The sequence below is a fragment of the Neoarius graeffei genome, chromosome 23, assembly GCF_027579695.1.
Source record: "Neoarius graeffei isolate fNeoGra1 chromosome 23, fNeoGra1.pri, whole genome shotgun sequence".
NCBI lineage: Eukaryota > Metazoa > Chordata > Actinopteri > Siluriformes > Ariidae > Neoarius > Neoarius graeffei.
The window spans coordinates 4,149,562-4,176,840 of record NC_083591.1 but is presented as its reverse complement, the minus strand read 5'-3'; the positions used below and the strand labels follow the sequence as shown (position 1 = coordinate 4,176,840).

Genomic DNA, 27,279 nt, shown 5'->3' with positions numbered 1-27,279 from the left:
CTATTCTCTACACAAACACAGCCATATTTATTTATTTATAATATATATTTCATAATATTCATTTTATTCATCTCATTCATTCATTAATGCTGTAGTTCCAAACTTCCTATTGGCACACCTGTTCTATTGTTTCAAAAAAAAAAAAAAAAACCAACTGCAAACACAAATTGTACTATAAATTTAATAGTATGATTAAAAAGCTGCATTTTATAGCACATGCTCCTAAATGGATATGAATGTACATGGAAGTGAGAAAAATAAAGACAAATACAAAAGGCTATATATAGAGTGAATGAGTGAACGATTGTGACATAATGCATGGACTGCTGGGACAGTATTTTTAGCCATATTTACCCGGAATAAGAGCACAGTGGCTGCTATTGTAGTGCAAGTATTGACACACACTCCTGCTGCAGGGTTTTATAGTATTTAATATTTTTAACAACTTTGAAAATAGGAAAGTTGGGAGCAAATATGCAGGTTGTATGGCTGCCGAGAAACCATGAACTTGACATAGTAAATATGCAAACAGGTCACATGACACACAAAGAAATGGTTCATCCTAAAACAGTAATTAGTCAATAAAACTAAATAAAAAAAGTTCAACTATGAATCTGACTTGATTAAACTGCCGAAATATGCAGTTATGGTTTTGAGTTTATTGTTGAGGAAGTTCTGCTCCACTTCCACTTTCCCACCGGGACCAGCGAGAGACGCAACCTATGCAAAGAGAAAGAAGTATTAATCTGGTTTAATTATCTGGAGCTGTGAGACACACACACACACACACACACACACACACACGATACCGTGCAAAAGTCTTGGGCACATGTAAAGAAATGCTGTCGACCAAAAACGGCTTAAAAATTTTTTTTTTTTTAAATGTTTCAACATTTAAAAAAAATAATAATAATTTAAAAAAATACTATAAACAGTAATCAGTAAGCCATAATAAATTAAACAAAAGTAAATATTTGGTGTGAGACAACCCTTTGCTTAAAAATCTTATCTCATCTCATTATCTGTAGCCGCTTTATCCTGTTCTACAGGGTCGCAGGCAAGCTGGAGCCTATCCCAGCTGACTACTGGCGAAAGGCGGGGTTCACCCTGGACAAGTCGCCAGGTCATCACAGGGCTGACACATAGACACAGACAACCATTCACACTCACATTCACACCTACGGTCAATTTAGAGTCACCAGTTAACCTAACCTGCATGTCTTTGGACTGTGGGGGAAACCGGAGCACCTGGAGGAAACCCACGCGGACACGGGGAGAACATGCAAACTCCGCACAGAAAGGCCCTCACCGGCCACGGGGCTCGAACCCGGACCTTCTTGCTGTGAGGCGACAGCGCTAACCACTACACCACCGTGCCGCCCCTTGCTTAAAAATAAAATATAATAATAATACTAAAGTAGTCTGAGGTCCAGTGAGTGCAGTTGTATGTGGAAATGAGCTGTAGGTTTTACTGAGCATCTTACAGAACCAGCCACAGTTCTTCTGGACACTTCGTCACAGTCGCTTCTTCATTTTACACCAAAACCCAGCAGCCTTCATAATGTTTTCTTTTTTAATCTGAAAAGTGAGCTCTTATGGAATATGCTGCTCAAATAGGCTACAAACTTCTTTTTTTTCTGTAACATTTAATTTTATGCTGGAAAAAAAATGAATGTTTGGAACTCTAAAATGTTTTTGTAATGTTTTGACTGAATAATATAGAAGTCATAAAATAAAAATCTATGACAAAGTTTGTGTGGGGAAAAAGGGGGGCCAAGACTTTTGCACAGTACTATATTGTATTACACACACACACTTTATATCTGCTTACAATTTGCATGTTATAAAAGCATGTGAAAAAGACTGTATACAATAAAAACAACCAAACACTGAGAACAACACGATGTACAGCTGCTTTAAAGTCATGGGATATATCATTACTTTAAGAACTGATTCGATCCTATCTTATCTCGCTCTATGATTATGATCAAGTTCTCACCTGCTCCATATCTGCATTCCTTGGGAGAAAATACACAATGTTCTCTGAAATCATTTTGGCCAGCCTGAATATTTCAAATGTAAAAGCAGGTTAAGGAATTTCCTCTCCCACCACAACTATTATCCAACTGTAACACTGTTTTTAGTTATCAAAAAATAAAATCATATCAGTTTTTATTCAGATTTAACATTGTAGAATGTCCATAAAACAAGTTATTTCCTGTTCTCACCGACATTATAGCAGCTATAAATGGACATTCCCTCACCAGCCTTAGTTTTTCTCTTTTGAAACTAAAAAAAAAAAAAAACACAGGTTACAGATAAACTGCAAAGTGTAAACCCCTCTGTCCTGAAAATGTAAAAAAAAAAAAAAATTTAAAAAGTTGCAGCTTCACCTCTGACTGTTATAAGGCACTGACACTGGAGACTCCTTCCAGAAATGTTAAACAAACGTCTGCTTACAGAAAACGTCACCATATCAACAATGTGAAGTCCCTATGAATGAGCTGTTACCATGGAAACGATAATCTGCATTAATATAAACCTGTGGTTTGCAGCTGCACTATTGTCAGGGCTGCTGTTACAGGAAATTAATCAACACCTTGTCTTCTGAACAATCAGGCCACCCATTTTTTATCTTTAGGTTCACGGATTTTTTCAACATATTTTTGATGATGTCGGTCGAAATAAAAATAAAAGTGTCCTTGTCCAATTTTTTTTTTTTGCATGGCAAAATTTCAATGTCGGATTAAGATGATAAAATAATTTAAATTCAAGAGACACACTTTACATACACACACACACTATATATATATATATATATATATATATATATATATATATATATATATATATATATATATATATATATATTGTGTGTGTGTGTGTTCTTGTGTATAAGTTTATAACACGGACTAGCATTCCAGTACTTACTTCTCTGAAGGTATGTGGTCATATGACCGTTGAGCTCTCACGAGCACATCGAAGGCTGATACGTTCGTGCTACTTGATTCGATAGGACTCTCTGCGGCACCATCCTCTTCTAATTCCACAGTCAGATACTTGCAGCCAAAATCGCGAACTAACGTTATGGCAGGCATATTCGGCATCGCGCTCGTTACATCACCACCTTCTTTCTGAGAACCAAAGATCGTTTTGATCTTTTCATTGTTTACTTTCAACGCTTGAGAGACGAAATCGCCCACGTTTTGGTTAGTGAGACAGTGAAAAGACTTTTCTTTACCACACTTTATGCTTACGTACAGTTGAGGCGATAGCTCGGAATCCATGCTGTCAGCGTCAGCCATGGTCAGCATGAGGTTGACACTGTCGTAAAGTGGTCGTAAATACCATAAAAACATTCAAGTGGATACTCAATGTCGTAAATAGTTTCGTTTTCGGCTGAAGTGGATATCTACAACACACATTGTCGTTTGTATTTGCGATTCTAATACTTTTTACTTAAAGAAATATGACCTAGTACCAGGGATACAGTGCTGTTACAAGAAAAATGTGACTTTTTTTTTTACATTTCTTTTTGTACATTTCGGCGGTTAAAATAAAAATACGCACAGACTTTTTATTTTTCTAGCGGTAGTATTTAACTGCCGTCGGCAGATCCGTGATCCGAAAAATCTAAAATGAGTCGCCTCAGAATAGAGAATCAAACAGCGTCATGGTACAAATCGTTATATTTATAATACCAACAATGTTAAAAAAAATGACTTCCTGAGAAGCTAGCATAGGGATTCTGAGTAAAAAAAAAAAAGTAACTATTAGAAATGTTAGTGTCCAGAGCTAAGGTTCCTTTTGGAACTGGAACAATTTTTAGATACAATAATGTATTGAATAATAAATGCTCGTCAGTGATTGTGGTATAAAAACGTAACAGGTTTTAAGTAAAGGATATCCATCCGGGCTCATCATGGTCTTGATGTTGAAGACGTCAGCGCTGAGGTACTCGGGTCCACCCCACGGCGGGCTGAGGAAGACAACGTCGGCCCGGAGCCGCGGCGCCACCTGCAGGAAATCCGCCTGGATGAAATCGATCCGTTGGCTAACTCCGTACACCGCGGCGTTGTGCTGTGCGAGTGATAATCGCAGCGGGTCAATATCGACAGCGATCACTGAATGACGTCAAAACACAAAGACAAACAAATTAAGCTCTACATTGCAAAAGTGCTGGATTTATCATGACCTGATGTGTTGTGTGGAAATCTGCTCAACCCGTGTTTCCAGTCAGGGCGAACTGGATGGCGTTTCCTCCCACACCGCAGAAGGCATCAACGATAACAAGAGTCTGGGATGCAACCTGCACTCTCTGAGCAATGTGCTCGGCGATCTTCTCAGGCGTGACAGAAAACCAGCCCTCTGGAGAGAAACCACACACATTTCCAGAGTTTGACCTGCTTAGTCAAACTGAAACTGTGAAACTACAACTGTGTGACTGTCTGGTGTACAAATTATAAATATTTACTACATCAAAGCAAAAGATAAACACGAGTGCTAATATTACTGTGGATTATTTTCCATTTCTGACTGGTTGTGATTGCATGGTTTCACCACCAGGAGGCAGTGAGCTGCTGAATGGATGGACATGCCATCAATCAGGACCTTGGTTTAAACTTTAAAGCACAGCTGTCAATCCTGACTCTTAAACCACCAAATGTAGACGTTTCAGTCCAAAATGGCTCCACGTTCATATGATGAATTCAGACCCTGGCTCTTACGAAGCTCTGAGGTGATGGAAAGTTTAACAGACTGTGTCCTCTTGCTTCTCTACGCACATCAACACCATCTGTTTCAGGCTCCACCAGATAGCTCCTATTTTTCCGCCTCTTGTGTTTCTCAGTCCTTTGAGAATAAAACACCTGCAGTGAGCCATGCAGTCTCTGACACGACTTCCTGTTTACATCTTGTGCCCTAAACACACGGTGGCGCTATACAGGCTTTTTCAAAGCACATCAACAAAATGTTCTTGGAATTATTATTTATGATATTTATTATTTAATTACCAATATGCTAAACTATATAAATATCATATTAACTTAATTAAATACGGTTCCTTTGGTGATACGCAATTCTTTTCCCTTCTATGTTCATGCCAGTTTCAGTAATGGAGGCGTGGCCTCTGTGCATTTCACTCTCAGTAAAGAAGGTGTGGCCTTTGCATTTGAATCTTAGTAAAGGTGTGGCCTCTGTGCTCATCAGTACAGTAAAGAAGGTGTGGCCTCTGTGCTTGTCAGCACAGTAAAGAAGGTATGACGCCTCTGCCTGCTCATCTCATTAATGAAGGCGTGGTCTCTGTACTTGTCAGTACAATAAAGAAGGCGTGGCCTTTAAGCCTCCTTATCTCAATAAAGAAGGCATGACCTCTGGGGCTGCTGATCTCAGGAAAGAAGGCTTGGCCTCTGTGCTCATCAGTACAGTGAAGAAGGCGTGGCCTCTGGGGCTGCTAGTCTCAAGAAAGAACGTGTAGCCTTCTTTTAAAAAAAAAAAAGTTTTTTGTTAATTAATGCATTAATCCATCATGACTGATAACACTAATTAATCCCGAGTCAAAAGATCTTAACATCACATATTAGTATTTTAAGAACGGATTCATTTGGTTGTGTTTAAAATTAAGTGTTATCTGTTTAATCCTTGTTGAGTCAAAAACCCTTCAGTGGGATGTTCTTAAGATCCAGTAGAACAATTTGAACTTCTTCAGGAGTACTCAATGAATTACTCTCACTTGAAAGTGCGCGTCATGAATAATTCAATCCACAAACGTCACAGATGGATGTCATGTCCATCCCCAGTGGAGGAACATCCTGCGATTTTACAGACACTCTGATCGATTGGGCTTTTACACACGGCATCTTCAATCAATATACAACTCAATCCTATAAAAGGTGTGTGTAATATATATAAAATATAAAAACGACAAGATGGAGGCCAGAGGGAGGTGTGGCTTGGGGAAGATCCCGCTGGTCCTGTTGACCTGTAGAAAGCTCTGATGTCTGATGGTCCGAGCTCTATTCTTTAAAGGTACTCAAGTTTTGCTCAGATTAATATCAATTACAATTCAGAAATAAATGCATTCAAATAGAATTTCATTATTCAAGAATATTACTGGGTAGATTGGGTAAAAGTTTGGGGTCAGTGACATTTATCTCAGTCCCAGTGAAGGAGGTGTGGCCCATGTATCTGTCAGTCCTACTGAAGGTGTGGCCTATATATCTGCAAGTTCCAGTAAAAGAGGTGTGGCCTATGTATCTGGAGGTGTAGCCTATATATCTGCCTGTTACAGTGAGGGAGGTGTGGCTTATGTATCTATCAGTCCTAGTGAAGGAGGTGTGGCCTATGTATCCAAGTTCCAGTAACGGAGGTGCGGCCTACGTTTCTGTCAGTCCTAGTGAATGAGGTGTGGCCTATGTATCTGTAAGTTCCAGTAACGGAGGTGTGGCCTATGTATCTGGAGGTGTAGCCTATATATCTGCCTGTTACAGTGAGGGAGGTGTGGCTTATGTATCTATCAGTCCTAGTGAAGGAGGTGTGGCCTATGTATCTGTAAGTTCCAGTAACGGAGGTGCAGCCTACGTTTCTGTTGGTCCTAGTGAAGGAGGTGTGGCCTATGTAGCTGTAAGTTCCAGTAACGGAGGTGCGGCCTACGTTTCTGTCAGTCCTAGTGAAGGAGGTGTGGCCTATCTATCTGTAAGTTCCAGTAACGGAGGTGTGGCCTATGTTTCTGTCAGTCCTAGTGAAGGAGGTGTGACCTATGTATCTGTAAGTTCCAGTAACGGAGGTGTGGCCTACGTTTCTGTCAGTCCTAGTGAAGGAGGTGTGGCCTATGTATCTGTAAGTTCCAGTAACGGAGGTGCGGCCTACGTTTCTGTCAGTCCTAGTGAAGGAGGTGTGACCTATGTATCTGTAAGTTCCAGTAACGGAGGTGTGGCCTATGTTTCTGTCAGTCCTAGTGAAGGAGGTGTAGCCTATGTATCTGTAAGTTCCAGTAACGGAGGTGTGGCCTACGTTTCTGTCAGTCCTAGTGAAGGAGGTGTGACCTATGTATCTGTAAGTTCCAGTAACGGAGGTGTGGCCTATGTTTCTGTCAGTCCTAGTGAAGGAGGTGTGGCCTATGTACCTAGTTCCAGTAACGGAGGTGTGGCCTATGTTTCTGTCAGTCCTAGTGAAGGAGGTGTGACCTATGTATCTGTAAGTTCCAGTAACGGAGGTGTGACCTATGTAGCTGTCAGTCCTAGTGAAGGAGGTGTGACCTATGTATGTGTAAGTTCCAGTAACGGAGGTGTGGCCCACGTTTCTGTCAGTCCTAGTGAAGGAGGCGTGGCCTATGTATCTAAGTTCCAGTAACGGAGGTGTGGCCTATGTTTCTGTCAGTCCTAGTGAAGGAGGTGTGGCCTATGTATCTGTAAGTTCCAGTAACGGAGGTGTGGCCTACATTTCTGTCACTCCTAGTGAAGGAGGTGTGGCCTATCTATCTGTAAGTTCCAGTAACGGAGGTGCGGCCTACGTTTCTGTTGGTCCTAGTGAAGGAGGTGTGGCCTATGTATCTGTAAGTTCCAGTAACGGAGGTGTGGCCTATGTATCTGGAGGTGTAGCCTATATATCTGCCTGTTACAATGAGGGAGGTGTGGCTTATGTATCTATCAGTCCTAGTGAAGGAGGTGTGGCCTATGTATCTGTAAGTTCCAGTAACGGAGGTGTGGCCTACGTTTCTGTCAGTCCTAGTGAAGGAGGTGTGGCCTATGTAGCTGTAAGTTCCAGTAACGGAGGTGCGGCCTACGTTTCTGTTGGTCCTAGTGAAGGAGGTGTGGCCTATGTAGCTGTAAGTTCCAGTAACGGAGGTGCGGCCTACGTTTCTGTTGGTCCTAGTGAAGGAGGTGTGGCCTATGTAGCTGTAAGTTCCAGTAACGGAGGTGTGGCCTATGTAGCTGTCAGTCCTAGTGAAGGAGGTGTGACCTATGTATCTGCAAGTTCCAGTAATGGAGGTGTGGCCTACGTTTCTGTCAGTCCTAGTGAAGGAGGTGTGGCCTATGTAGCTGTAAGTTCCAGTAACGGAGGTGCGGCCTACGTTTCTGTTGGTCCTAGTGAAGGAGGTGTGGCCTATGTAGCTGTAAGTTCCAGTAACGGAGGTGTGGCCTATGTAGCTGTCAGTCCTAGTGAAGGAGGTGTGACCTATGTATCTGCAAGTTCCAGTAATGAAGGTGTGGCCTACGTTTCTGTCAGTCCTAGTGAAGGAGGTGTGGCCTATGTAGCTGTAAGTTCCAGTAACGGAGGTGCGGCCTACGTTTCTGTCAGTCCTAGTGAAGGAGGTGTGGCATATGTATCTGTAAGTTCCAGTAACGGAGGTGTGGCCTATGTAGCTGTCAGTCCTAGTGAAGGAGGTGTGGCCTATGTATCTGTAAGTTCCAGTAACGGAGGTGTGGCCTATGTTTCTGTCAGTCCTAGTGAAGGAGGTGTGACCTATGTATCTGTAAGTTCCAGTAATGGAGGTGTGGCCTATGTAGCTGTCACTCCTAGTGAAGGAGGTGTGGCCTATGTATCTGTAAGTTCCAGTAACGGAGGTGTGGCCTATGTTTCTGTCAGTCCTAGTGAAGGTGGTGTGGCCTACGTTTCTGTCAGTCCTAGTGAAGGAGGTGTGGCCTATGTATCTGTAAGTTCCAGTAACGGAGGTGTGGCCTATGTATCTGGAGGTGTAGCCTATATATCTGCCTGTTACAGTGAGGGAGGTGTGGCTTATGTATCTATCAGTCCTAGTGAAGGAGGTGTGGTCTATGTATCTGTAAGTTCCAGTAACGGAGGTGTGGCCTATGTAGCTGTCACTCCTAGTGAAGGAGGTGTTGCCTATGTATCTAAGTTCCAGTAACAGAGGTGTGGCCTATGTTTCTGTCAGTCCTAGTGAAGGTGGTGTGGCCTACGTTTCTGTCAGTCCTAGTGAAGGAGGTGTGGCCTATGTATCTGTAAGTTCCAGTAACGGAGGTGTGGCCTATGTATCTGGAGGTGTAGCCTATATATCTGCCTGTTACAGTGAGGGAGGTGTGGCTTATGTATCTATCAGTCCTAGTGAAGGAGGTGTGGTCTATGTATCTGTAAGTTCCAGTAACGGAGGTGTGGCCTATGTAGCTGTCAGTCCTAGTGAAGGAGGTGTTGCCTATGTATCTAAGTTCCAGTAACAGAGGTGTGGCCTATGTTTCTGTCAGTCCTAGTGAAGGTGGTGTGGCCTACGTTTCTGTCAGTCCTAGTGAAGGAGGTGTGGCCTATGTATCTGTAAGTTCCAGTAACGGAGGTGTGGCCTATGTATCTGGAGGTGTAGCCTATATATCTGCCTGTTACAGTGAGGGAGGTGTGGCTTATGTATCTATCAGTCCTAGTGAAGGAGGTCTGGCCTATGTATCTGTAAGTTCCAGTAACGGAGGTGTGGCCTACGTTTCTGTCAGTCCTAGTGAAGGAGGTCTGGCCTGTGTAGCTGTAAGTTCCAGTAACGGAGGTGTGACCTACATTTCTGTCATTTCTAGTGAAGGAGGTGTGGCCTATGTATCTGTAAGTTCCAGTAACGGAGGTGTGGCCTATGTATCGATCAGTCCTAGTGAAGGAGGTGTGACCTATGTATCTGCAAGTTCCAGTAACGGAGGTGTGGCCTACGTTTCTGTCAGTCCTAGTGAAGGAGGTGTGGCCTATGTAGCTGTAAGTTCCAGTAACGGAGGTGCGGCCTACGTTTCTGTCAGTCCTAGTGAAGAAGGTGTGGCCTATGTAGCTGTAAGTTCCAGTAACGGAGGTGCAGCCTACGTTTCTGTCAGTCCTAGTGAAGGAGGTGTGGCCTATGTATCTGTAAGTTCTAGTAACGGAGGTGTGGCCTATGTAGCTGTCACTCCTAGTGAAGGAGGTGTGGCCTATGTATCTAAGTTCCAGTAACGGAGGTGTGGCCTATGTTTCTGTCAGTCCTAGTGAAGGTGGTGTGGTCTATGTTTGTCAGTCCTAGTGAAGGAGGTGTGGCCTATGTTTCTGTCAGTCCTAGTGAAGGTGGTGTGGTCTATGTTAGTCAGTCCTAGTGAAGGAGGTGTGGCCTATGTATCTAAGTTCCAGTAATGGAGGTGTGGCCTATGTAGCTGTCAGTCCTAGTGAAGGAGGTGTGGCCTATGTATCTGTAAGTTCCAGTAACGGAGGTGCGGCCTACGTTTCTGTCAGTCCTAGTGAAGGAGGTGTGGCCTATGTATCTGTAAGTTCCAGTAACGGAGGTGTGGCCTATGTAGCTGTCAGTCCTAGTGAAGGAGGTGTGACCTATGTATCTGCAAGTTCCAGTAACGGAGGTGTGGCCTACGTTTCTGTCAGTCCTAGTGAAGGAGGTGTGGCCTATGTAGCTGTAAGTTCCAGTAACGGAGGTGCGGCCTACGTTTCTGTCAGTCCTAGTGAAGGAGGTGTGGCATATGTATCTGTAAGTTCCAGTAACGGAGGTGTGGCCTATGTAGCTGTCAGTCCTAGTGAAGGAGGTGTGGCCTATGTATCTGTAAGTTCCAGTAACGGAGGTGTGGCCTATGTTTCTGTCAGTCCTAGTGAAGGAGGTGTGACCTATGTATCTGTAAGTTCCAGTAATGGAGGTGTGGCCTATGTAGCTGTCACTCCTAGTGAAGGAGGTGTGGCCTATGTATCTGTAAGTTCCAGTAACGGAGGTGTGGCCTATGTTTCTGTCAGTCCTAGTGAAGGTGGTGTGGCCTACGTTTCTGTCAGTCCTAGTGAAGGAGGTGTGGCCTATGTATCTGTAAGTTCCAGTAACGGAGGTGTGGCCTATGTATCTGGAGGTGTAGCCTATATATCTGCCTGTTACAGTGAGGGAGGTGTGGCTTATGTATCTATCAGTCCTAGTGAAGGAGGTCTGGCCTATGTATCTGTAAGTTCCAGTAACGGAGGTGTGGCCTACGTTTCTGTCAGTCCTAGTGAAGGAGGTCTGGCCTGTGTAGCTGTAAGTTCCAGTAATGGAGGTGTGACCTACATTTCTGTCATTTCTAGTGAAGGAGGTGTGGCCTATGTATCTGTAAGTTCCAGTAACGGAGGTGTGGCCTATGTATCGATCAGTCCTAGTGAAGGAGGTGTGACCTATGTATCTGCAAGTTCCAGTAACGGAGGTGTGGCCTACGTTTCTGTCAGTCCTAGTGAAGGAGGTGTGGCCTATGTATCTGTAAGTTCCAGTAACGGAGGTGCGGCCTACGTTTCTGTCAGTCCTAGTGAAGGAGGTGTGGCCTATGTAGCTGTAAGTTCCAGTAACGGAGGTGCGGCCTACGTTTCTGTCAGTCCTAGTGAAGGAGGTGTGGCCTATGTATCTGTAAGTTCTAGTAACGGAGGTGTGGCCTATGTAGCTGTCACTCCTAGTGAAGGAGGTGTGGCCTATGTATCTAAGTTCCAGTAACGGAGGTGTGGCCTATGTTTCTGTCAGTCCTAGTGAAGGTGGTGTGGTCTATGTTTGTCAGTCCTAGTGAAGGAGGTGTGGCCTATGTTTCTGTCAGTCCTAGTGAAGGAGGTGTGGCCTATGTATCTAAGTTCCAGTAATGGAGGTGTGGCCTATGTAGCTGTCAGTCCTAGTGAAGGAGGTGTGGCCTATGTAGCTGTCAGTCCTAGTGAAGGAGGTGTGGCCTATGTATCTGTAAGTTCCAGTAACGGAGGTGCGGCCTACGTTTCTGTCAGTCCTAGTGAAGGAGGTGTGGCCTATGTATCTGTAATTTCCAGTAACGGAGGTGTGGCCTATGTAGCTGTCAGTCCTAGTGAAGGAGGTGTGGCCTATGTATCTGTAAGTTCCAGTAACGGAGGTGTGGCCTATGTAGCGGTCACTCCTAGTGAAGGAGGTGTGGCCTATGTATCTAAGTTCCAGTAACGGAGGTGTGGCCTATGTTTCTGTCAGTCCTAGTGAAGGTGGTGTGGTCTATGTTTGTCAGTCCTAGTGAAGGAGGTGTGGCCTATGTATCTGTAAGTTCCAGTAACAGAGGTGTGACCTATTTTTCTGTTAGTCCTAGTGAAGGAGGTGTGGCCTATGTTTGTCAGCCCTAGTGAAGGAGGTGTGGCCTATGTATCTGCAAGTTCCAGTAACGGAGGTGTGGCCTATTTTTCTGTTCGTCCTATTGAAGGAGGTGTGGCCTATGTATCTATGTTCCAGTGAAGGTGTGGCCTATGTTTCTGTCATTCCCAGTGAAGGAGGTGTGGCCTATGTTTCTGTAAGTTCCAGTAATAGAGGTGTGTGGCCTCTATGCCATCACAACATGTGCAAGTAATCCCTTTCTTTATTACCACAGTCTACGTTTCTTATTCTTGTCCTTTTTCCTCCTCTCTGAAATGCTGAATCTCTCTTTCACGCTTTCCCATGCTGTTTAAAATTCTCTCTCTCTCTCTGTCTGCTTCCAAATCTCTGTCTTTCTGTCAAATTCTCTCTCTCTCTCTCTCTGCTTCCAAATCTCTGTCTTTCTGTCAAAATCTCTTTCTCTGCTCTGATGCAGGAAGCGTGAAGGGCTTTTTGAGTAACGTCAGCATTTCTCCCTGCAGACACAGGCAGTTCATCAGGCGATGCACTCCTGGCCAAACACACCTTCCCTCTCTCTCTCTCTCCTCACACACACACCTGTCACTCTGCGCTCTGCTCTGGTTCCACATTGGTAATTCCTTAAAAATGGACTTTTTTGGTAAAATCTATAAAGTCAGACCCACGTTACTCTAATGAGAGGTGCGATATCCTAAACTGTCTGTATTTTTTCATCTTTATTCAGCAGATATCCAACACTGGCACGGTATTTAACCTCCACTGCAGACACACTCAGGAGACTGAGACACTTCAGTGGTCTAAAATAAATCTCCAAAAGCGTGAACGACTTCCTAAATAAATTTACCTCCGTCAGCTGTGAATATATTAACAGAATTTTCGTTCATCATAAAAATTTCATTAAAATCTGGGTTAATGGAATAAAACACAGCAGCAAGCAGCAATAACAGGGGGCCAAGCACCAGGGTTGGGTTCTGGAATACAAATAGTGTTAACATTATAGACGTCAAATAATTTATTTAATTAAAAAAAAAAATTATTTAGAGTTTAATGATATGTCACTTGGGTAAAAAGTGCGTTCATGGACAGGATCAAATTTAAAAAAATGGGAATACTTTTGATCAGAATATTGTACACAGTTGAAATGTTTTAATGTCTTTTTCTGTGTAATTACATTTTAAAAAGTTTGACATACAAACTCAACAAAAGTTGCAAGCACTGAGGTGATGATAAAAGTTTAAACTCTATTGCGAGGGGATGTTGGGGCCTGAACAAATATATTATAACATGAACGTTTGTTTAATAGCAGAATAATGACAGAGAACTTTAATCTGGGAAGGTGTACACGCCGCACAACTGGATCATCTTACCACATGAAAACTTTACATGCTACTCTGTTATGATCTTCTAAAAATCACTGGAAATTCAATGAACAATTCTATAAAACAAGCCTTTTAAAGGATAACGTGGTTATTTTAGAGCCCTCTGCTGGCTGTAAGACGAAATGCAATTAAAACCATGAGTCCTGTTTCCACCAACTGACCCCATCTTACAGGTCAGAAAAAAGGGGTGGAGCTGAGTAGCTCTATCCTGAAGGGGGTGGGGCTAATTCCTCAGAAAAATTTGAATCAGAAGTCTTAAAGGGATCCTCCAGCGGATTTACTCTTAAACTTGTGTTAAATAAAAGTATTCATAGATTAACAGTCAAACGTTCATTTTCGGAGACCAAACAGTGTTCTAGAAAAATTAATTTTTATTAAAATACCAGACGGGCCTCCCACGGAAGTGACGTATGCGAGGACGTGGCGTGGTGGAAGCCTGGAGCAACTCGGCTGTTTATATCCTCTGCTTACAATGTGATTTTGCTAGTTTTACAAGTATTTTTACTGAATTTATAGGTTTTTAAATAAGCATGCCTCATTGCGCAGCATATAAATGCCAAAATGATAATAAAAATAAGGACGATAAAAGAAGATATCTTTTCACTGTTTATGTGGTCAGAATAATCCGACTGTTCACAAGAAATGGATTTATGCCATCGGAAGACCTCAAAACTCAGAATTTCGGATTTTTCACCGGGGCACAGAGCACGCCTCTTTCCGAAGAGGGCAGTCACGGCCTGCTACGACCATGGCTCGGCCTACTATTCACCTCCGAAGCCCTGCGTGAGTGTGGCTCACCGAAAACTTTAATACGAGCCTCGGCTCCAAACTTTAATATCTGCCTGCAGTGCCCTACATTATGAATCAATGGAATTAAAAGCAAGATTAATGGGGGCTTCCAGAATAAAAAGACAACGCCGTGCCAACAATATTTGCCCATCGTTCAGCTCCAAAAGTCCACCGATGTAGTGTTGAGCGGCAACAGAGACAACAACACCGGGAGGTCGGTCAGTTTCGACTTCGTTCTACTGTGATTCTTTCTAGTATTCAGGGATGGATCCAGCCCAAGAATCTGACAGATGCACATTTGCAGAAATATTTTCACCAATTTTACCAGATCGTTATGGATTTTCACAGGGGCATAGAGCACGCTGAGTCCTTTCCGAAGAGGGCAGTCACGGTCTGCTATGACTGCGGCTCGGCCTGCTATTTGCCCCTGAAGTCCTGCGTGAGTGCAGCTCACCGAAAACTTTAATATGAGCCCTGGCTCTGGATATAAAAATTCATAACTCGGCCACCGAAAGTCGTAGCCCCGGCAAAGTTTACAGGCACCTCCCACTCCAAGACCTTTCGAAACAGCCTAGGCTCGGCCCACTACAACTGCAGCCTTTTATTCGCATCAAATTTCGACCTCTTTCTGGAGCATTTTATTGGTTTGACCGAGATTTCAGGTCATGCTATACAAAGCACTGTGAGAATGCAGGTAATTAGGTCAGGTAAGCATCGCCGCTTACCACAGGGGGTCAGATCCTGAACCACTGGTCTGCTGGTTGAGCGTGGCCATAGCCCATGTAGCTGGCTAGCGGTTAAGTACACAAACGCCCCATGACGCATATATTTCTGATTGATGCATCGGTTGCATTGGTCTGGATCTGTCCCTGGTATATTATCGGTGTCTTACCTGGTGAACTGTAATCGGTATTCCGGTGCGTTGTCGGCTCTTCAGCGTGTACTGGAAGAAAATACGGGTAACAAGGAAAAACACTGACGTTCAAGAACAATCACCGACAGATCAAGAGGCGGAGCATTTGATTGAGCTTCAGGTCCAGTCGACTATACTCCAGGTAAGAGAATTACTTAAAACATTTTGTGTAAAACTCACTCATTTGACATTTCCAAAGTTTTATTTCATGGTAATTTCATTTATGTCCCGTGAACGTGAATTGACCGGAAAGAGGGATATTGCTGTGCAAACAGATGAATCAGTCAGTGTAGAAATCCAGACAGAGACAGTTGTCTTTGAAGACCAGATTATCAAGTGTTCTTTGTTTGGAGATGAAAGCGTTTCATTAGATGATTCGTTCAAACTCTACTAGCGAAACCACCATGTAAGCAGCGGATATAAACAGCCGAGTTGCTCCAAGCTTCCACAAAGCCACGTCATCGCATACGTCACTTCCGTGCGAGGCCCGTCTGGTATTTTGATGAAACTTTATTTTTCTAGAACACTATGTGGTCTCCAAAAATGAATGTTTGACTGCTGAAATCTATGAATACTTTTACTTAACAAGCATAAGAGTAAATCCGCTGGAGGATCCCTTTAAAAGCAAAGTGACTCGTCGAGTCCAAAAATCAGCCGTATTTTTAACATTTTAACATTGGTTGAGAAAAATATTTTCATTTTTCAGTTTGTGAATATACACTAAATCATAAAAGTGCAATGCAGCACTAAACACAGCTCTGACTGACCGTGATCCAGTTTAATGCCCTCATCGAAGCGAGAGAACAGTCGATACCGCTGAGCCCAGTACTTAGCCAGGTCCGGCTCGGCTGCGATCTCAGGAGGCATGTCCACGCCCCCTTCCCTCCTCCTCCTCCTCCTCCTTCTTGCCTTCTTCTTTTTCTTCTTCAAAGGCGTCTCGTTATCGGCTGGACAAAATAAATGCGTTGAAGCAAATATTACTTTAAAGACATCAGTCTCAGACTAGCAGGCAGTTAAAATTATAAACATTTATACACATACTTCTAAAATTCTTCACAGAAATCCCGTCAGATTAACTACAAAATACAACCCCGATTCCAAAAAAGTTGGGACAAAGTACAAATTGTAAATAAAAACGGAATGCAATAATTTACAAATCTCAAAAACTGATATTGTATTCACAATAGAACATAGACAACATATCAAATGTCGAAAGTGAGACATTTTGAAATTTCATGCCAAATATTGGCTCATTTGAAATTTCATGACAGCAACACATCTCAAAAAAGTTGGGACAGGGGCAATAAGAGGCTGGAAAAGTTAAAGGTACAAAAAAGGAACAGCTGGAGGACCAAATTGCAACTCATTAGGTCAACTGGCAATAGGTCATTAACATGACTGGGTATAAAAAGAGCATCTTGGAGTGGCAGCGGCTCTCAGAAGTAAAGATGGGAAGAGGATCACCAATCCCCCTAATTCTGCACCGACAAATAGTGGAGCAATATCAGAAAGGAGTTCGACAGTGTAAAATTGCAAAGAGTTTGAACATATCATCATCTACAGTGCATAATATCATCAAAAGATTCAGAGAATCTGGAAGAATCTCTGTGCGTAAGGGTCAAGGCCGGAAAACCATACTGGGTGCCCGTGATCTTCGGGCCCTTAGACGGCACTGCATCACATACAGGCATGCTTCTGTATTGGAAATCACAAAATGGGCTCAGGAATATTTCCAGAGAACATTATCTGTGAATACAATTCACCGTGCCATCCGCCGTTGCCAGCTAAAACTCTATAGTTCAAAGAAGAAGCCGTATCTAAACATGATCCAGAAGTGCAGACGTCTTCTCTGGGCCAAGGCTCATTTAAAATGGACTGTGGCAAAGTGGAAAACTGTTCTGTGGTCAGACGAATCAAAATTTGAAGTTCTTTATGGCAATCAGGGACGCCGTGTCATTCGGACTAAAGAGGAGAAGGACGACCCGAGTTGTTATCAGCGCTCAGTTCAGAAGCCTGCATCTCTGATGGTATGGGGTTGCATTAGTGCGTGTGGCATGGGCAGCTTACACATCTGGAAAGACACCATCAATGCTGAAAGGTATATCCAGGTTCTAGAGCAACATATGCTCCCATCCAGACGACGTCTCTTTCAGGGAAGACCTTGCATTTTCCAGCATGACAATGCCAAACCACATACTGCATCAATTACAGCATCATGGCTGCGTAGAAGAAGGGTCCGGGTACTGAACTGGCCAGCCTGCAGTCCAGATCTTTCACCCATAGAAAACATTTGGCGCATCATAAAACGGAAGATACGACAAAAAAGACCTAAGACAGTTGAGCAACTAGAATCCTACATTAGACAAGAATGGGTTAACATTCCTATCCCTAAACTTGAGCAACTTGTCTCCTCAGTCCCCAGACGTTTACAGACTGTTGTAAAGAGAAAAGGGGATGTCTCACAGTGGTAAACATGGCCTTGTCCCAACTTTTTTGAGATGTGTTGTTGTCATGAAATTTAAAATCACCTAATTTTTCTCTTTAAATGATGCATTTTCTCAGTTTAAACATTTGATATGTCATCTCTGTTCTATTCTGAATAAAATATGGAATTTTGAAACTTCCACATCATTGCATTCCGTTTTTATTTACAATTTGTACTTTGTCCCAACTTTTTTGGAATCAGGGTTGTACGTAAAAAGCACATCTATATAATGCATGAATGGTATCGAGTTCTTTCGCCCTACTAAAGTTCAGTGGTGTGCCCCCAATCAAATCAAATGTGCTGCTTGCTAACCTTCATTTTCATCTTGTGGAACATCAGGAAGGAGGAAGTCTGGGATATCTAGAGGCACAAGTTCCCTTCCGTGTTCCTGTTCCTCACCGTCTGAAGTTTCCAGCTCTGGTTCTGTTAGTGGTTTTGGTTCCAGCTCCAGCTCGGTTATCACCTGCGGCTTGCTGCATTCTTCACATTCTCCATGCTCTCCAAGCTGAGCAGTTTCTCTAAACTCCTCCATCTTTTCCTCCTTATATTCCTGCAGATTTGGAGCGCCGTGTCCGTCTCCTGTTCTGTCCAGCGCCGGTGCGTCTGTCTTCTCAGAGTCATTCTCAGTTCGGACCTTCTGGAGGAAACTCTGCACCTAGAATGAAAAAGGTTAAATAAAAACATGTGATGAAGTTATAAAGTGTCTGTCAGTCACCGAGGAGGTGTAGCCTCTTTGCGCTTTGCTCCCAGGAAGAGATGTTGTCTCTCAGTCTGTCAGTCTCCCACTACTCAAAGCATACACTTTGTTTTAATTAACTGAGCCGAGCTTCATTACTACAGTGTAGTTTCTTGAAGTGTGTGTGTGTGTGTGTGTGTGTGTGTGTAACAGAAATTGCACTCTACGTCTTACTTTTTTGAGTGTTTTGTTGATCTTGGGCTCAGCCATCTCTCCGTCCTCTGTGAAGAACACGTGCTTGTTGAGTTTGCCGGTGGCCTTCTGTCTCCACTTAGCCTTTCTCGGTCTTCCCTCCTGAATTTTCCGGAACTTTAAAACACTCACAAATCTGCAGAAGCATAAATACACCATGAGATTCTGTACATACAAGTATGAGTGTGTGTGAGAGAGAGGGTGTTTGGGTCTCACTTGTGTTGAGGGTCGCGTTTGAGGCCCAGAGTCTCCCAGGCTTCATCAGCAGACATCTGAGCGAGTTCATCAACGTCTAGTTCATGACTGGGGACAAAAACACAACCTATAATTTACAGCTAATCGAATAAAATGCTAACGTGCTTAAATATGAGAGATCAGTTATAGATACCAAGTTGAACAACTTACTTTCATTAGCTACAAGTACAGAGATATAGTTGTTTAGGCTTTAGGAGAAAAGTACTAAAGCTGGAAAAAAAACACACACACACTACACATTCAATACATATAAACGGTGATTTACCTTCTTTTTGTTTTTGCTTTTCTTTCTGGGGGCTTGTCCTCATCACCATCGTCTTCCCTGGAGCCGCTCTTCGCTGGCTGGCTTTCTCTATTCGGCTCAGTGAAGCTCAGCTTTTCACTGCTTTCTGAATCAGAGAGTTTTAAATCAGTACAAATCAGTACTTCAGTGGGACTGACATACAGAGGCCACACCTCCGTCTCTGAGACCATACAGAGGCCACACCTCCGTCTCTGAGACCATACAGAGGCCACACCTCCTTCACTGAAACCATACAGAGGCCACACCTCCTTCACAGAGACTGAAAGATAGAAGCCACACCTCCTTTATTAAGACTTACAGATACAAAGGCCACACCTCCTTCACTGAGACTGAAAGAATAAAGAAGGTGTGGCCTCTTTACAAGACTAACAGATACAAAGGCCACACCTCCTTTACTAAGACGTACAGATACAAAGGCCACACCTCCTTCACTGAGACTGAAAGAATAAAAGGTGTGGCCTCTTTACAAGACTAACAGATACAAAGGCCACACCTCCTTTACTAAGACATACAGATACAAAGGCCACACCTCCTTCACTGAGACTGAAAGATAGAGGCCACACCCCTTTATTAAGACTAACAGATACAAAGGCCACACCTCCTTCAATGAGAACATAGAGGCCACACCTTCACTGAGACTGAAAAATAGAGATCACACCTCCTTTATGAAGTTGAACAGATACAAAGGCCACACCTCCTTTATTAAGACTAACAGATACAGAGGCCCCACCTTCACTGTGACCAAAAGATACAGAGGACACACCTCCTTTATTCGGACTAACAGATACAAAGGCCACACCTCCTTCACTGAGCCCATACAGAGACCACACCTCCTTCACAGAGACTGAAAGATAGAAGCCACACCTCCTTTATTAAGACTTGCAGATAAAAAGGCCACACCTCCACTGAAATGGGATATACAGAGGCCACACCTCCTTTATTAAGATTAACAGATATAAAGGTCACACCCCCTTCACTAAGACTATACAGAGGCCACACCTCCTTCACTGAGATTGAAAGATAAAGAGGCCACACCTTCACTGAGACTGAAAGATAAAGAGGCCACACCTCCTTCATTGAGACCATACGGAGGCCACACCTTCAGAGACGAGACCATAGAGAGGCCACACCTCCTTCACTGAGACTGAAAGATACAGAGGCCACACCTCCTTCACTGACAGACAAAAGGCCACACCTCCTTCACTGAGACCATACAGAGACCACACCTCCTTCACGGAGACTGAAAGATAGAAGCCACACCTCCTTTATTAAGACTTACAGATACAAAGGCCACACCTCCACTGAGATGGGATATACAGAGGCCACACCTCCTTTACTAAGATTAACAAATATAAAGGTCACGCCCCCTTCACCGAGACTATACAGAGGCCATACCTCCTTCACTGAGACTGAAAGATAAAGAAGCCACACCTTCTTCATTGAGACCATACAGAGGCCACACCTTCAGAGACGAGCCCATAGAGAGGCCACACCTCCTTCATTGAGACTGAAAGATACAGAGGCCACACCTCCTTCACTGACAGACAAAAGGCCACACCTCCTTCACTGAGACCATACAGAGGCCACACCTCCTTCGATGTGACTGAAAGATACAAAGGCCACACCTCCTTTATTAAGACTAACAGAGAAGCCACACCTTTATTGTTACTAACAGATAGAGGCCACACCTACTTCACTTTTATTGAGAGATACAAAGGCCACACCTCCTTTATTGCAACCAAGATAGAGACCACACCCCCTTTATTGTTACCAAGATATAGAGGCCACACCTCCTTCACAGAGACTGACAGAAACTGAATTCCCTTCTGCATGAGTGGACTATAATGTGAAATGGGCGGAGCTAAAGCATGAAATGAAGAAAGAAGACATTCATGACAGAGAAATGAACTTGTATGATTATTGTATGGTTATGACCAGATTATACACACTTGTAAATATTCCAAACTGCACGTTAACATGTTGAACTTACTCTCGGTGCTGGTGCTGCCCGATGAAGCCGGTCTTTCCCGGTCTCCTCCATCATGGGGCTCATTAGCATAAGTACAGTGTAAAGTTTTATTAATATCATAACGCTCACGTTTCTCTGTCTCCAAGTTTAAACTGCTAACGAGCTCTGTGATATCAGTGGGCTTTTCCGGAAACTTCTCCGGTTCTCCTGATACCTGATCACAGCAAGCAGAAGACTTATCCCGTTCCCTCTCCAGTTCCATCACATCCAGCTGTTCATGCTGCTGTTCCTCAGCGTACGGTTCCTCGTCTCGAACAGCATCAGCACTAATCGTCTCATCTGTAGTCCAGCCCTGAGATACCCAGTAGCTAAACTGCTCCCAGTAATATACATATGTCTGATTAGCATGCTCCTCCCACTTTTCTCTCCATTCAGGACACGCCCATGGAGCTGGAGGAGACGCGCTGGAGAACTCGGCGTGTTTCTCCACCCAGCTTGTCCACAGCAGGCTCTCTCCGTGCAGATTCCAGTACTGCAGCCAGGCATGCTGGGAAATAAAATAATCACACACATACACACAGAGTTAACCCAGTGGTTTACGAGACAGAGGCTCAGCTTCATTTCACTGCAGTGAGAAATGCTGAGTGTGACAATGATACAAATATCCTGATCAATTGTTTCACAATACACCTTTAGCAGATTTCTCTCCATCACACTTTGTGTGTGTGTGTTTTTTTTAAATAAACTCTGACAGGAAGCAGTTTATTCAATGTCAGAATTTTGTATTTAATCTTTAAAACTGTAAAATGCTCATATTTTTAACTGTTGTTCAATATCCTGCTTTTCAAAGTTAATTTTTTTTTGGAGGTAATAAAAAGAATAATTTTTCACAGACAGACAGATTAGTAGACAGACAAGTAGACAGAGACAGATCAACAGACAGTGGTGGGTTTCCCAAAATCCTCTTCATGCTAAGCGCATCTTAACTAGGAGAGAGAGAGAGTTCATTGTGCTGCTCGCTCTACCATTTAATGATGATCCTTGTGCGATGATGCTTTTGGGAAACTCAGCACAGATTAGTAGACAGACAGTGCAGAGTTTCCCAAAAGCATCGTAGCACAAAGATCATCGTTAAATGGTAGAGTGAGCAGCACGATGAACACTCTCTCTCCTAGTTAAGACGCTCTTAGTGTTAAGAGGCTTTTGGGAAACCCACCCCGATTAGTAGACAGACAGATTAACAGACGGATTAGACAGACAGGCAGACTAATATGTTTGTAGGCAGATGTATTAGTAGACAGACAGACAGACATTAACAGACATGTTCGACAGACAGACAGATGGTAGACAGACAGACAGATTAACAGACATGTTAGACAGACAGACAAATTAGACAGACAGATTAAGAGATGTTCAACAGACAGACAAATTAGACAGATTAAGAGACATGTTAGACAGACAGATCAGTAGACAGACAGACTAACAGACATGTTAGAGAGACAGACAGATTAGTCGACATGTTAGACAGATTAGACAACAGACAGATTAATAGACGTTAGACAGATTAACAGACATGTTAAACAGACATTAGTAGACAGAGATTAGACAGAGACAGATTAACAGACACGTTAAGACAGACAGATTAGAGACAGATTAACAGACATGTTAGACAGACAGACAGATTAGTAAACACGTTAGACAGATTAACAGAAATGTTAGACAGACAGACAGATTAGACAGATTAACAGACAGAATAGTAGACAGACAGATTAACAGACAGACAGATTAGAGACAGATTAACAGACATGTTAGACAGACAGATTAGTAAACACGTTAGACAGATTAACAGAAATGTTAGACAGACAGACAGATTAGACAGAGACAGATTAACAGACAATAGTAGACAGACAGATTAACAGACAATAGTAGACAGACAGATTAACAGACATGTTAGACAGACAGACTAGTAGACATGTTAGACAGATTAACAGACACGTTAGACAGACAGATTAGACAGAGACAGATTAACACACGTTAGAAAGACAGATTAGACAGATTACCAGACATGTTAGACAGACAGACAGACAGACAGACAGACAGACAGACATTAGTAGACAGAAATACAGGTCAATAGACAGATTAACAGACAGACAGACAAATTAAAAGAGACAAATTATTAGAAAGATTAATAGTTAGGCATACAGACAGACAGAATAACAGACAGAAGAGACAGACAGTTGGATAGTCGGTCTGTCAGACAGACAGGTTAAGAGTCAGACAGGTAATCAGTTTGTAAGATAAACAGACAGACTAATGGAAAGAAAGAGACAGACAGATTAATGTTAACTCTAATGTCAGCGTGTAATTACATCAGTGTGAGACTCCGGCTCTGTGCAAGTCTGGACCACATCAGCCTTCACTTCCTCCTCCTCACGCTCCTCCTCCTGACGCTCCTCCTCCTCACATTTTTCCTCCTCACATTCTTCCTCATCGCCCATCACCAGCTCCAGCTGTGAGTTTTTAGAATAATCGTTGGGCTTCGTGCAGTTCTTATTCTTTGCTCTGTATCCATTCTTGTTCGTCACAGAGCACAGAACAAATATTAACGCTGTGTTAATATTAATACTGTGATGATATATCAAATAACAACAAAAACATTTGGCAAGAAAACAGACCCAAAATGTTCCTCATTCACGTATAAATGAAAAAAATAGCATAGAGATGAAGACGTACTGCTCTCTTCTGAAGCGAGGAGCTGGTGAACGCTACAGGAAGCCCCAAACTGACCATAAGCAGGGTTTCTTCATCCACCACTGTGTCGTCCTCGTCGTCCTCAGAGCAGCTGGACTCCTCATCCTCATCTTCATCATCCTCCTGACAGACTGCTGCATACAACAGACATTAAACAGGGTGAAGAGTTCAGTTCATCTAATTCAATACAAATAACACGAACCTCGGCGCTTACACACCTCGTGGTCCATCGTGTGTCTGATTCTGCAGAGACTTCAGATCCGATCTATACAGCTCTCGGTCACTGCAAGAGGAAAAGTACGGCGATGAACATTTACCCCGTTAATATACACTCATCACACACAGCTCCGTTATTCTCACAGTCTGGAAAAGTAGCGCATTTTAATTTTCATCAAGGCTGAAACTAACAATGAGAATTATTTTAGTCGTTGCCTTTTAAATCAATACAGCAATCATAAATCGATGACAAATTGTATGGTTATGTTGTTAAAAGTTTGTGCACCCCTAACCATCACACCCATATGTGCTTATTCAACATCTCATTCCAGATTTATTCCACTCTACTCTCTTGTGAAGTCTTTCCACTAGATTCTGGGGTGTGGCTGAGGGGATTTGTGCTCATTCAGCTTGAAGAGCATTAGCGAGATCAGACACTGATGTTGTGTGAGGAGCAGTGGCGGCTGGTAGTCTTTCAAACAGGGGAGGCTGGTCGGTTACGATATTTCCAGATTTTAAAAGAAAAAACATCAATTTTGCCCATACTCTTGCCTCTGATCTGGCTGATTGTTGGCAGCGTCACAAACTGTGAAATAACAGGTTCTTTTGGCCCATTAGCCTACTGTCCAATATACATGATGGTGGTGTTGGGGGGGGGGGGGGGGGGGGGTATATTTTAACATTTTATATTTTAAAATTGTGGCATGTTGTTTAAAAATTGATCATTATTGAAAGCAGCTCTTTGTCAGGAACTCAGCAGTAACAGCAGAGTGTTCTGGAATAGGCACAAGCACTGACCTTGGGGAGCCAAACATAGAGCTGGGGGCCACACATTTCATTCAATGACACTTTCCCTATATTTTACTTATTTTGACTGAGAAATGTTTTATTGGCAATTTTGATAACCCTTCACTTTTAATCAGGTCTGTAGTGTGAAATGTTCTCGGCTGTGTTTTTGTTTAAAAATGTTTTCCAAATTGTAGCTGTGTTTTAATTCATGTCCAGAAAAATATATATTCCAATATAATATACTCAGCATAAATATTTTAAATAGATTCTATATTTTTGGTCCATCCATGACATATTACTAAAGTAGCCTATTTACTGTTGTTGATGTGGGTCACTTGCTGTTAGCCAATTCACTTTCTCGTACCAGGAGAGCTGAAAGGAACGAGTATTATTCCCGACCTTTTTCACCAAGTCAATTTGAGGCGTTGCTCTACCCTGCTCTTTAATTTTAATTTTTTCCTCGAAAGGAAGACTGGCAAATGGCTTCGCCAAAATTAAATCAGCAATGCTTGGCCTCCGTGCGCAGCTTTCTTGCTAGCTGACTAGCCCCCTCAAGTTCAAGTTCAGTCACTCAAATAAACGACATTTCTGGAACTAAGATAGCAAACTTGACAACACTATATTTACACTTTATTTACAATGAAAATATATACAAACTAAAAAAGCTGGTAGAAACCGTATGTAATGAATGAAATCGAAATGTAAGCTGATCTCTTACAATACACCACAGCACTTGCGAATCCGCATGGGACTGAACTGAAATTCACCGCTGCCTGTCTATATTTGAAACGAGCTGTCAATCAAAGAAAATATCCGGCCGCTTTCACCAATCGCCAGTCTCCTCGCGGAAACTGCCATGTCCCTCCCATGTGAGGCTCGGAGTCCGTAGGCGGGCATTTTCGCAGTATTTGTCCAATAACCATCTTGCATTTTGAGATTGAAAAGCACAGAGCTCCCAAATGCCATTGAAGTCCACTGAGGCTGGGAGTCCGTGGGAGTCCGTGGGCGGGTGTTTTCGCAGTATTTGTCCAATAATCGTCTTGCATTTTGAGATTGAAAAGCGCAGAGCTCCCAAATGCCATTGAAGTCCACTGAGGCTGGGCTGCATCGCGCTGTCACGAGGGGGAAAAACTCACGCACACATTAAAGTTATAAGGGCATTTTTAGAGGAGGCTGAGCCTCCCTTGTTGTCTTAGAGCAATCGCCCGTGGTGAGGAGGTCTGGGGTGCAGTCAGTGTTCCAGTTCATCCCAAAGGTGTTCAGAGGGGTTGAGTTCAGTGCAGAACACTCGAGTTCTTCACTCCAGCCTTAACACACCGTGACGTCATGGAGCTCACTTTGTGCACAGGAGCATTGTCGTGCTGGAACAGATCTGGGCTGCTTAGTTCCAGCAAAGGGAAACTGTAAAGCTACAGCGTACAAAAGCGTTCTGTGCAATTGTGGATTTCTAATTTTGTAGAAGAAATGCATACGGGTGTGATGGTCAGGGGTGCACATACTTTTGGTGTACACTGAGAGACAGACAGGAAATGTGCCCATCATGCAATGCAAAAAGTAGTGAAAAGAAAATAGCAATCCAGCATGTGAGCTAGATAGATAGATAGATAGATAGATAGATAGATAGATAGATAGATAGATAGATAGGCTCTGATATTAGTGAAATGTAAGGATGGATTTTCAGACATCTGGGTGTGAAATAAATCCTGCATTAAGATCAGGTCCATACTTGACAAAAGCTCTGGAACAGAAGCAGTGTATCGTCATTTCCTCTTCCGCACCTTGATGGAAAAAGATATCAGCTACTGGACCTTCCTGCCACTGAACATCAACATTAACACTGATCATTCCGTCTACACTGTACAATGATAAAATAATACAAGCTTCCTAATGAACGGATTCCTGAGCAACCAATCAGCATCCACGCTTCATTAACGTCGGCATGACGTCATTACCTCACAGATTAATAAATATTAAAAAGAGAGATAAAAACAGCATCAAGATAAAACAAACAGCTGAAATGATCACAGTGTTTCAGTCTCACATGTTCAGACGCGGCGACAAAACTGAGCAAGGGATTCTGGGAAAACAGACGATATGTTAAAAGACTCCAAAAGAGCAGAGCAGCAGCTCCTGGATTAAACCAATCTGTACCGAGGAATCTTTTTTGTTTTTTTACACTGGATTAAAAAAAAAAAACAACTGTCATCAAGCGTAATTGATTAAAGTATAAATACGCACACAAACAAACAAACAAACAAACAAACAAGATACATAATTAAACATCAACCAAGCAAATAAATTAGATATAATAAATAAAGAGCCAAATAAATAAATAAACAGAAGAAAATAAATACAATAAATAAATCAGTAAAACAGAATAAAAAGAACAAAATCCCAACAATTTTCAATGTGTTTAATAAGATGTCAGATAAAACAGCTTATATTTTTTTTTTTCATGTTCATAATTCTACTAATAATG

At 42.7% G+C, this 27,279-nt stretch overlaps 1 protein-coding gene across 4 annotated transcripts; it reads right to left on the bottom strand.

Moving 5' to 3' along the window:
* Window positions 1-413: 413 nt before the first annotated feature.
* tgs1 (trimethylguanosine synthase 1) lies at window positions 414-26,846 on the bottom strand. 4 transcript variants are annotated; one of them, XM_060905623.1, is made up of 14 exons: window positions 26,527-26,846; window positions 24,014-24,078; window positions 23,778-23,929; window positions 23,414-23,617; window positions 21,066-21,591; window positions 19,037-19,160; window positions 18,733-18,819; window positions 18,499-18,652; window positions 17,901-18,243; window positions 15,871-16,050; window positions 4,225-4,368; window positions 3,908-4,124; window positions 2,000-2,078; window positions 414-720 (listed from the first exon to the last, which is right to left on the bottom strand). In XM_060905623.1, the coding sequence occupies exons 1-14, from the start codon at window positions 26,643-26,645 to the stop codon at window positions 607-609; spliced, it is 2,508 nt and encodes an 835-aa protein (XP_060761606.1). In that variant the 5' UTR covers window positions 26,646-26,846; the 3' UTR covers window positions 414-606. The 4 variants fall into 4 exon arrangements, with proteins under 4 accessions (XP_060761606.1, XP_060761607.1, XP_060761608.1 ...); XM_060905624.1 differs by having other exon boundaries at window positions 23,778-23,926; XM_060905625.1 differs by having other exon boundaries at window positions 23,998-24,078; window positions 26,527-26,618.
* Window positions 26,847-27,279: the final 433 nt, after the last annotated feature.